A 12019-nucleotide genomic window follows, 5' to 3' on the forward strand; every position below is an offset into this window, starting at 1 on the left:
CCTTTAAACCTCCTCCCTCTCACCTTAAACCTATGCCCTTTAGTTCTTGATTCCCCTACCGAGGGGGAAAAAAACTGGCCGTCTACCCTGTGCCTCTTATAATTTTATATACCTCTATTATGTCACGTCTCGACCTCTTGCTGAGGGTGCAGAAGAGGTTCACCAGGATGCTGCCTATAAGAAGAGGCTGGACAAACTTGGGTTGTTTTCTCTAGAGCACCAGAGGATGCAGAGAGACCTGATAGAAGTTTATAAAATCATGAGAGGCATTGATAGCATAGACAGCCAATATTACTTCCCCGGGTCAAAATGTCTAATATTAGAGGGGGCAAGTTTCAAAGGAGATGTGTGGGGCAAGTTTTCGTTTAAAACACAGTGGTGGGTGTCTGAAATGTGCTGTCAGGGGTGGTAGTGGCAGCAAATAAAATAGAGTTTAAGTGGCTCTTAAGATAGGTACATGGATGTGCAGAGAATGGGGGGATATGGACGTGTAGGCAGGATAAATTTAGTTAGGCACTTAATTACTAGTTTAATTAGTTCAGCACAACATCGTGGGCCGAAGGGCCTGTTCCTGTGCTGTAGTGTTCTACGTTCTAATATGAAAGGGTGCCCACTGGTAGGTGTGGACGAGTTGGGCCGAATGGCCTGTTTCCCTGCTGTATAATTCTATGACTCTGTAACTGAACAGTCACTGGAGCTGTGAGGCAGCAGCTCTACTGGCTGTGCCACTTCCTCGTTCCTCCATATTCTAATATGGATTGGCCAATCTGCTCAACCTTTTGTGATTTATCAACCACTTTATCCCAGGAATGAATCCCATGACCCTTCTCTGCACTCTCCCTTGCAAGTATCCCCTTCCTTAAATAAAAATGGACAGAGTGCAAAGTGCCATCTCACTAGCACCCTGTAAAGTTGCATCAAAATGTCCCAATTTTTATACTACATGCCCCTTACAATAAAGGCCAATGTCACACTAGCTTTTATAATTACTTTCTGCACCTGCATGCTCACTTTGTGCTTTCCATTTATTAGAGCCTCATATCTTTGTCCTGCAGCTTCTAGTAGTCTCACTGTTTAAATAGTAATTTGCTTTTTCATTCTTCTTGCCACAGTGGACTACCTCACATTTCCCCACATATACTCCACCTGCCAACGCTCACCCACCTACTTAACCCATTTATGTTCCTTTGCAGGTTCCACATCCTACTCGTAACTTGCTGACTCAATATCATCCTGCAATCATGTCTCCATCCACAGAGATTCTGCCTGCTCCCTTCTCTCTCACTGGATAGCCGAGGTACCTATGGTGTGTTGTTCTGGCAGTGGACATGCTGCCTGAAATCCCCTCATCAGTACAGAACCCACACTAGAGAGCAAGATGCCCTCAACATTTCCTGTACAATTTGACTGCTCTTTCGTCTGTAATTTATTGCTGAGGAACTGAATACAGATGGAGGGAGGTGATGCTTCAGTGATCTCCACCACCCACCCACCACCCCCCCCAATGGTCCCATATCCCAGCCCCAATATGACACCTGACCCTCTCTTCCCACCCTACCATTCACCATTGCCTCCTGGACCCCACGACACTGTGCAGTCAGTCCTCAGCAGGGTTTTGTACTTCTGCACCTGTCTCTGTCCCCATGCCTCAGTCTTCTAGATTACCAGTCGGTAGTTAACTGCAGCACCACCAACCATGATACACTCTAACTCAACATCACCTCTGGTTCCTTGCACCTGGAGCACAAGACTGAGACTGTCCACTGCCATGTCCCTCATGGAAAATGCTGAAACTTCAAGTTCAAAGGCAAGGAAAATGTGGTTAAAAAATGGAGCCTTCAGTGTCACCGATCCAGAAAAAGAATCAATTTTATGAAGCCTGTACATACCAGCTCTCCCTCTGGCCCCCCAAAGTCCAGGTACAGAATCCTGATCCCATCATCGGCAGACGACTTCAACCTTTCAAACGGATACTGGAGTAGGATGTTGATGGATCTGTTGTTGAGCTGCCCTGGGACATCACAAACCGCTCTCGTAGTTAACAACCAGCTTGACATCCTGTCCATTCCAAGTGCAACCTGGTTAAAATTTAAAGGTTCTGTAATTAGAATCAAATAAGATTCACTGCATCTTGCCCACAGTGCCAGTAAATGTCAACATTATCTGTCCCAGGAATATGGACAACAGATTAAACAAAACACATGAAACTGAAGCAGAAGAAAACATCAGCCCCTCACACCTGCAGTCAGGCAGTAAGGTTATAGTTGATCCTTTACTTCAGGACAAGTTAATCAATTAACTGAGTCACAGGTCAGCTAACTAGATGACACAACCTTGCAGATACCATCAGAATGAAAAGATTTTAAGAGGAAATGTGTTTGGAGGGAGAGTAGAATTGGGAACAGAAACAGTGAGGAAAGAAGATTCGGAAAGCCGCTGTCAGCAGTAATGCCCTCTCGCCTTAAGTCAGAAGATCATGGGGTCAAGTTCCACTGCAGACTAGATTTTTGTAAACAATGCACTGTTAAAGAAGACATTTTCCTGGTTAGACATTAGAAATGCGAGGATGATAATCATAGGCCGCAGGACAATATTGATCAGTTAATAAGTTGGGCAGAGCAATGGCAGATGGAATTTAATCTTGATGAATACAAGGTGGAATTTTGCAACAAGACTGGATTACTTCATGAGCTCATAACAAAGGATCTCCTTAGTAAATTAATCATACTATGTTAGAAACTTTGGTCTGAAACTAGACCCTAATAAATCTAATTACAGTGGTAGCAGGACTGAGTTGGTTAGAGTGAACTAGAGAAAATAGAATAAAAGGTAAAATAGTAGATTACCAGTGGCAGGCACTTCAGGAAATTTCATAAATCTCAACAAAGGTACATTCTAGTCAGGAGAAAGCTTCTATGAAAAGGGTGCACCATCTATGTTTAACCAAGGACAGACTGACTGAAAGAAAATTTTTACAATATTGTGAAGATCAGTGGTAGGCCAGAACATAGGGAAAGTTTTAGAAACCAGCAAAAGACATCTAAAAAAAAAAGAGAGAAGACAAAGTAGACCAGCAAATATGAACATAAACAGTAAGAGTTTCTATGGAGATACCAGGTGCTGGAATCTGGAGCAAAAAAAAACAAACTGCTGGAAAAAACTCAGGTCAAGCAGCATCTATGTAGTCCTCAGGCAGGGTCTCAATCTGAAACATTGACTATCCCTTTGTCTCCACAGATGCTGCTCGGCCCACTGAATTCTTTCAGCAGTTTGTTTTTTGACCAAGTGCTTCTACGAGTCTGTAAAACAAAATATTAAATGTTGGTCCTTGGATAATGAGACTGGAGAAATGATAATGGGAAATCGAGAAGGGGTAGAGTTCTAATTAATTATTTTGGATAGCTTTTCAGTGGAAGACAACAAAACTATCCCAACAGTAATATTCAAGGTGCCTTAGCAAGACAACAATCGATCACAATGAGAAAAAATACCAAACAAACTAACAGGTCTAAACCCTGGACCTGTAGCCTATATCCTGGGGTTTTAAAAGGCAATGGCTGCAGAGACTGTGGACACATTGGTTTCAATCTAGTAAGGTCACCAGGATTCTGATGCTCCAGAGAATTGGAAAACTGGACATGTAACACCACTATTCAGAAAGGGAGACAGAATGCAGGGAACTCTAAGCCAGGGAGTTAACGTTGGTCATTGGGAAAATGCTGGAATCATTATTCAGGTAACAGCAGGGTATTTCAGAAATCAAAACATTCAAGCAGTCAACATGGTTTCATGGAACAGAAATAACGTTTCACAAGTTTACAAGAGCTCCTTGAGGACCTAACATCAGGGTGGATACAGGTGAACCAGTAGGTGTAGTGTATACATATTTCCAGAAGGCATTCTATCAGCTGCCATATGAAAGTTAATTGCTCAAGATAAGAGCACACAGGATTAAGGGTAATATATTGGCACGGTCAGGGGAGTGGTTAACTAACAGAACATAATCAGGATAAATGGGTCATTTTCAGATTGGCATTCAGTGTCAGGGTGTCACACTATCAGTACTGGCACCTCAACTATTTATAACCTACATTTGCAACTTAGATGAAGTTATAAATATACAACTTTTACCAAGTGTACTGTGGCCAAATTTGCTGATGGCACCAAGACAAATTATGAGAACAGACTCCACAAAGGCATACAGGTAGGTCATGAAGGGCAAAACATTGGCAAATGTGGAAAGGTACAATGCTATTGTGAAAGGAAGGATGAGAAAAAGAACATTCTTTAAATGGAGGAAGACTACAAAATGTTCTGGTACAATGGGATCAGGGAGTGCTTGTACATGAAATGCAAGGGTTAGCATATAGCTACAACAAGCAACTATGAAGACTAATGGAATGGAGGTCTTTGAATGCTGAATGAATGTAAAAGTAGGGAAATTTTCAAACAGGTGCTGGCGAGACCATACTGGAGTATTCCACACAGTTTTGGTCTCTATCTTTTAGGAAGGAAGAGTTTGCATTGAAGGTTAGAGAACAAGATTTCCCAAGGGTTACAAGAAAACTGCCTGGCCTTTTTTTTGTCTGTCTTAGAACATCGAACACTACAGCACAAGAACAGGCCCTTCGGCCCACCATGTCTGTGCTAACTACGATGCCCATTGTCTCTGTGTCAGCTCTTAAGCAGAGCAAGTCATTAGTTCCACCCTGATCCCTTTCTCCTTAGCCTTACAAATTGATCCTCACCGTGTATTTATCCAATTCCTTTTGAAGGCCACTATGGAACCTGTCTCCACCACATCAGCGGACAGTGCATTCCAGGTTCCAACCACAAGCTGCGTAAAAAAGCATTTCCTCACGTCACTCTTGGTTTTCTTATCTTTAGTTTTATGCCTATGGTCGTTAGTCCTCAACCCCTCCACCAATGGGAAATCTCCTACAGTCAACTTATTCAGCTGGTTAACCTGTTTTTGGATCAAATGATGAGGCCCAGAGAAGGCAAGTCTTCTGCAGCATCACATCTTATTTTTCGACCTGCTGTGCTGCCCGCAGCACTTCCTTCTGTGTTCCTCTCTGAGCAAGGAACAGCAACAATTTCACTGAACACCAAACTCTAGAGTCAGATGTTTCCTTCAGAACGTACCCACCAACCATAATCACACCCCTCCAATCAGACAATACAGAGCACATACACAGCCTCTACAATGCTGATCAGCACACAAAACACGTACCCAAGGTCACCTCCTTAATCAACTCCGAAGCACCATGACAGCCTTGGACCAGCATTCGTGTCCATGTCGACAGGTCCCGGTGAGTCTCAACACGGAAGACATGCATTTCAATGCCTTGTCGTGAGCCTGTCCGCGTGGCGAACATCAGCTCTGAACTAATGGATGGTGACCCTCGTGCAGACCCTGAGTGAACCAACCTGAATCATGGGGATAGGAAAAAAGGTCACATCAACGACGCAGAGAGCTAGGTCCCAAAAGCAGCAGGTTTCATGTTAATGCCGACTCATCCATCAACTGTACCCATCACTGTGCTTCACATTACTCAACACCTTTGATATATTAGAGTCATGGAGCCACACAGCATGGAAACAGGCCTGTCAGCCCAACCAGTCCATGTCAACCTAATGCCCATCCAAGCAAATCCCATCTGCCAGTGTTTGGCCCACATCCTTCTAAACAGTTCTTATCCATGTACCTGTCCAACTACCTTTTAAATGTTGTTAATGCAGCTGCCTCAACACTTCCTCTGGCAGTTCATTCCATATACATACCACCTTATGTGCAAAAAAGTTGCCCCATGGGTTCCTATTAAATTTTCCCCCTCACCTTAAACCTATGCCTTCTGGTTCTTGATTCCCCAACCCAGGGAATAAGACTCTGTGCATTCACCCTATGTCCCTCGTATTTATACACCTCTATAAGATCACCTCTCAGTCTCTCATGCTCCAAGGAAACAAGTCCTAGCCTGTTCAACCTCTCCATATAACTCAGTCCCTCGAGTTTTGGCACCATCCTTGTAAATAATTTCCTGCACTCTTACCAGCTTAATATCTTCCCTATAGCAGGGTGACTAAAACTGACAACGCAACACTCCAAGTGCGGCCTCACCAGCATCCTGTACAAATGCAACATATATTTATATCTACTTCTCCCATCTTCTATACTCAATGCCCTGACTGATGAAGGCCAGCATACCAAATGCCTTCTTCACCACCCTGTCTATGACGCCACTTTCAGGGAACCACGTGCAATGAAATCCTTCTGTTCTAAAACACTCCCCAGGGCCCTGCCATTCACTGAAAATCCTACCAAGATTTGACTTTGCAAAATGCAACACTTCACACTTATCTGAATTAAACTCCATTTGCCATTCCTGAGCCCCACTTATGCAGCTGATCAAGATCCCACTAAATTTCTTGATAACCTTCTTCAATGTCTACAACATCACCTATTTTAAAGTCATCAGCAAACTTACTTACCATGCCTTGTACATTCTCATCCAAATCACTGATATAAATGACAAGCAACAATGGGCACAGCACTGACCAGAGGCACAGCACTAGTCACAGGTCTCTAGTCCGAGAAACAATCTGACATCACTCTCTGGTTTTTAACCACCAAGCCAATTGTGTATCCAATTAGCCAGTGCTCCCTGGATTCCATGCGATCTAACCTTCCATGTGGAACCTTAAAGGCCTTACTGAAGTCCAAGTAGACCACATCTACTACCCTGCACTCGTTGACCTTCTTGGTCACATCAAAAAACTCAAATCAGGTTCGTAAGACACAACCTCCCACACACAAATGAGTCTCTCCAGATGCATGTATACCTTATCCCTCAGAATCCTCTCCAGTAACTTACCTACCACAGATGTTAGACGCATTGCTCTATAGTTCCCAGTTTTTCTTTGCTGCCCTTCTTAAATAAAGGCACAACGTTAGCCACCCTCCAGTCTACCAGCACTTCAGCTGTCACTAATGATGAATATATCTCAGCCAGGGTTCCTGCAATTTCTTCTCCAGTTCCCCCCCAGTGTTCTTGGATATATCTGGTCAGACCCTAGGGATCTGTCTACCTTCATATGTTCCAAGACACCCAGCATCAGCTCTACGGTAATGTGGACTATCCCCAAGACCTCCCCATTAACTTTCCCTAGTTCCCAAATTTTCATGTCTTTCTCCACATTAAAAACAGAGGACAAATATTCATTGAGGACCTCCAGAAACAAAAGACTGCAGATGCTGGAACCTAGATGAAAAACACTATGATGCTGGAGGAACTCAGCAGACCAGGCAACATACGTGGGGAAAAGCAGGCAGTCAACATTTTGGATCAGGACCCTTCTCAGTCCTGAAGAAGGGTCCTGATCCGAGACGTTGACTGCCTGCTTTTCTCCACGAATGCTGCACAGCCTGCCGAGTTCCTCCAGCATCATGGTGTTTTCACTGAGAACCTTGCCCATCTCCTGTGGAGCCACACAAAGATGACCAGTTTGGTCTTTGAGGGGCCCTATTCACTCCCTAGTTACTCTTTTTCCTGTAATATAATTATAAAATCTATTTTAATTTTCCTTAATCTTCTCTGCCAAAGGTATCTCATGCTCCCTTTTCACCCTCTTGATTTTCTTAAGTATTCTCCTGCATCGCCTATACTCCTCCCAGAATCCACTTGATCCCAGCTGCCTGTACCTGACCCATGCTCCTTTTTCTGGACAGAACTCAATATATCTCGTCATCCAAGGTTCTCTACTCCTGTCAGCCTTGCCCTTCACTCTAACAGGAAGATGTAGGACCTTGAGCTCTCGCTATCCTCATTTTTAAAAGCCTCCACTTGCCAGAGGTCCCTTTGCTTGCAAACAACCTATTCCAATCAGCCTTTGCATAATGGACAATACTGCTGTTTTAAACCACTCCAAAAACAAATAGATGCTGCACCTTCACCCGCTACCTCCAACAACTCAGTCTGCCCTTTTCCCTCAAGGTGCCTCAAAGCTCTGCTGGAATTACAATGGTCAGGTTCAAAACAAATCTGATACAGGATGTCTAGAAAGAAACCTCAGAAACAGTTAGACATAACTGTTCACAAAGGCATCCATCAACAGCGGATTCGCCGTCACTTCAAATCGACAAGGGAAGACCACTCAGGCAGGGAAACTAACCTCTCTCTAATCCCTGCTCCTCAAGTCACAAGACTCTAACCACAGGATCCAATCCACTTGATTCCTTATTTGATGAATGCTGAGAGGGAGCAGGTCAGTGCAGTGCTGAAAGAGAATGGGATTTAGCCTCCTTTGGTCAAGGTCCATTGCTGTACATACCTGGTGGCCAGCAGTGGGTGGCTTTGGCAAGGTGACGTCCAAAGATCCCGGTTCCAGGGTACGCTGTTGTAAAGTAGCAAATCTTTATCCGTGAGGATGGCCACCACTGGTTTCCATTGTTGCTTCCCACCTTCTATTTTCAGCTGCAACCCAAGCAGAAGAGGCACAGTACTCAATCCCAGTGTAACCCAAGAATAGTGATGCAGGGCATGTCCCCAACCCTCCTCTTCACCCATCATAACATACCCCACCCCAGGCACCCTTCACAACACAGTTTCTCCAGCAAGTCCCCACCGTAGGACTGTTAGCTACTGAACCTCAGCAGGCAACCTCAGAATGCATACTATGGCAGGAATACATACAGTTCTCATTGAAAGCTACAGTGCAGTTAAGTATGGGTCTGGTGATCAGCAGCTAAGAAGCTTTGAGGTTACGGTCCAGCAGCACTTGCCACCCCCAAAATCAATTACTCACTTAAATTTCACCTGGAGCAGGAACTATCCCCAAGTCAAATTACAATGCAGCAGGAATAGAATAGTGGGAGCATTGCCAGCTGACTGGAATACAGAAATCCCCCAGCTATAAGTATAACTGTGGAGTCCGATAACACCAAGAACACTGGGAACTCTCTACCTGTTCTGCTAGCCAGCCAAGGTGCTGAATGGCCCTGCAACTGGGGCCCAGGAGCTCACTTAACTCCAAGAGTGCCTGAGGGATCAGCGCTGTGATGCTGGCATGAATCGCCGTGAACCAGGCGTGTGCTGCAGCAGTGTCCTTGCTCCGCAGAAGGATTGCATGTCTGCCATCAGGGGAGTGCAGTTCAAATAACCTGTGGGTACAATACATCAAGAGCACACAATCAGCACCAGTCACAAACAATGGAACCAATTAAGCCTTCAGGTCAAGGCAGGGCTGCTTAGACACAGGTGGATGTTGTGCCCTAGAGTATTTTGGAATATTAGAAATTCGTGTGTTTTTAGTGCAGTGACCTCAGAGTGTGAACATTGATCTGTAAAGGACTTCAGTGAAGGAAGGATGAAGCAATGGGATGTAAAATCAATATTTTAAGACAGGAATGGCAGATGTATTGCAGCTGTAATGAAGAATTTGATGGAAACCAGCGAGATCCAGAGCGAACACATCTGCAGTCAGTCTCTGCAGCTCAAAGTTAATGAGCTACAGTCCAAGATTCAAACAATGATCAGAGATGGAGAAAGTTACTGGGACTGCTCTAGGAGGCGGTTAAATACTATCAAAGACTATGATAGAGGGATACAAAAAGGCAGCAATGCAAGAGCCCCAGCCCTTGTATGTCCGCTGTTAGAGTACTACAGCACAGAAACAGGCCCTTCAGCCCATCTAGTCCATGCCAACCTGATCTTCAGCCTAGTCCCATCTATTGTGCATGCATTCACCCTATCTATACCCCTCAATTTTGTATACCTCTAAGATCACCCCTCATTCACCTGCGCTCCAGGGAATAAAGTCCTAACATTTTTAACCTTTCCCTATAACTTAGGTCCTCAAGGCTCAGCAAGTATCCTTGTATATTTTTCTCTGCACTCTTTCAAGCTTATTTAGATCTTTCCTGTAGTAGGTGACCAGATTATTTAGATCTTTCCTGTAGGTAGGTGACCAGAACTGCACACAATACTCCAAATTTAGCCTCACCAATGTCTTGTACAACTTCAACATGACATCCCAACTCCTATACTCAATGCCGATTTATGAAGGCCAATGTGCCGAAAGGCTCTATGATCCTATTTACCTGTGATGCCACTTTCAAAGATCTATGGATCTGTATTCCCAGGCCCCTTTGTTCTACCCGCACACCTCAGCAGAGTCTCACCATCACTATGCAAGTCTTACCTCTGGGTTTTGTCTTCCCAAAGTACATCACCTCATACTTATCTGCATTAAATTCCATCTGCCATTTTCCAGCCCATTCTTCCAGCTGGTCAAGATCATGCTCACTCAAGAGCAATCCTCACTGTCTACTACACCCCAATTTTGGTGTCATCCACAAATTTGCTGATCCAGTTTACCACATTATCATCTAAATCATTAATATAGATGAACAACAATGGACCCAGCACTGATCCCTGCAGTACACCACTAGTCACAGGCCTCCAGTCAGAGAGACAGCCCATCTACTATCACTCTCCGCTTCTCCCACTAAGCCAATGTTGAATCCAATCTGCTAACTCCATCCTGAATGCCGAGTGATTTAACCTTCCGGACCCAGCCTCCCATGTGGGACTTTGTTAAAGACCTTGCTGAAGTCCATGCAGACAACGTCCACCACCTTTCCCTCATCGACCTTCTTGGTAATCTCCTCGAAAAACTCTCAGATTGGTTAGACTTGACCTACCATGCACAAAGCCATGTTGACTATCCATAATCAGGTCCTTCCGTCCAAATACTTGTATATCGTGTCTCTTAAAATGCCTTCCAATAATTTACCCATGACTGACGTCAGGCTCACCAGGCAATAATTTCCCAGCTTATTCTTAGAGCCTTTCTTGAACAATGGAAAAACATTAGCTATCCTCTAGACCTCCGGCACCTCACCTGTGGCTAAGGACGTTTTAAATCTCTCTCCCAAGGCCCCTGCACTAGCCTCCCACAGGGTCCAAGGGGAATTCTTGTCAGGTCCTGAAGATTTATCCACTTTAATTCACCTCAAGACAGCAGCACCTACTATTCTGTAATCCAAATACAGTCCATAACCTCCCTACTCTTTTGCCTCATGTCACGAACCAGCAACAAAAGAAACACACCGAGTCATGATTCGGTGTTAAAAACTATTTTATTAATCATTACTTATGATAATACGAAAAATAGAAGTAAAAATGTTAGTATGTTAGAAAATTCAAAATGTTAAACCTTGAACCTTAACCCCAAAAACTAAACTCTTTGTGTGTGTGTGTGGCAAAGTCCCAAACTCCAAGTCCAGGAATGGTTCTTAAAGTTCAGTTCCACAAGCCATGAGGTGAAACGTGAGCAAAGGCTTCTTCAAACAACCACCGTTGTCTGAAGATAAGACGTAGATGTAGAGAACATAGGGAGAGTAATTACAAAATCCAAATGTTTCCACGATGGAACCCAAACAACACTTCAGTGCTGACTCGGTAGTGACTTCCTCACCCCAAAAAGCATCTGAATCGTGGTTGTCTACACAAATACCTGTTTCCTTCTACAGGTCAGCAACAAAGTGAACTCCACCAGATTACTTCCAATTTCCATACATAGATTTCTGTGGCAGACAGTTATTGTTTCTCATCCATTGATAGAGAACACTAGCAGGCTGGTGTCTCTCTCCCTTCTGACTTCTTCAACAACGTCATTACGTCCTTTATCTTCTGTTGACTGAAGCACGCCACACACACACACCATCTTAAAGGGACATTCACTGAGTCCGTAACACTCAGTTCTGCAGTCTGTGTCCATCTCCAGAGTAAATACAGATGCAAAAAATTCATTTAAGATATCCCCCATCTCTCTCGGCTCCATGCATTTCTAGACCACACTGATCTTCAAGAGGACCAATTTCGTCCCTTGCTACCCTTTTGCTCTTAATATAGCTATAAAAACCCTTTGCGTTCTCTTTCACCCTGTCAGCCAGAGCAACCTCGTGTCCTCTTTTTGCCCTCCGGGTTCCTTTCAAGTGTTCTGTTGCATTTCTTAT

At 44.1% G+C, this 12019-nt stretch overlaps 1 protein-coding gene across 1 annotated transcript in view; it reads right to left on the reverse strand.

Annotated features, from left to right (window-relative positions):
- LOC127577449 (beta-2-syntrophin-like) overlaps positions 1–12019 on the reverse strand; it is a 51197-nt gene that overhangs the window by 9644 nt on the left and 29534 nt on the right. Inside the window, 5 exon segments of the mRNA XM_052028670.1 lie at positions 1890–2022; positions 2024–2078; positions 5234–5430; positions 8332–8474; positions 8965–9160. Of these exon segments, the coding sequence (XP_051884630.1) occupies positions 1890–2022; positions 2024–2078; positions 5234–5430; positions 8332–8474; positions 8965–9160 (724 nt within the window).

The sequence above is a fragment of the Pristis pectinata genome, chromosome 13 (assembly GCF_009764475.1).
Source record: "Pristis pectinata isolate sPriPec2 chromosome 13, sPriPec2.1.pri, whole genome shotgun sequence".
NCBI lineage: Eukaryota > Metazoa > Chordata > Chondrichthyes > Rhinopristiformes > Pristidae > Pristis > Pristis pectinata.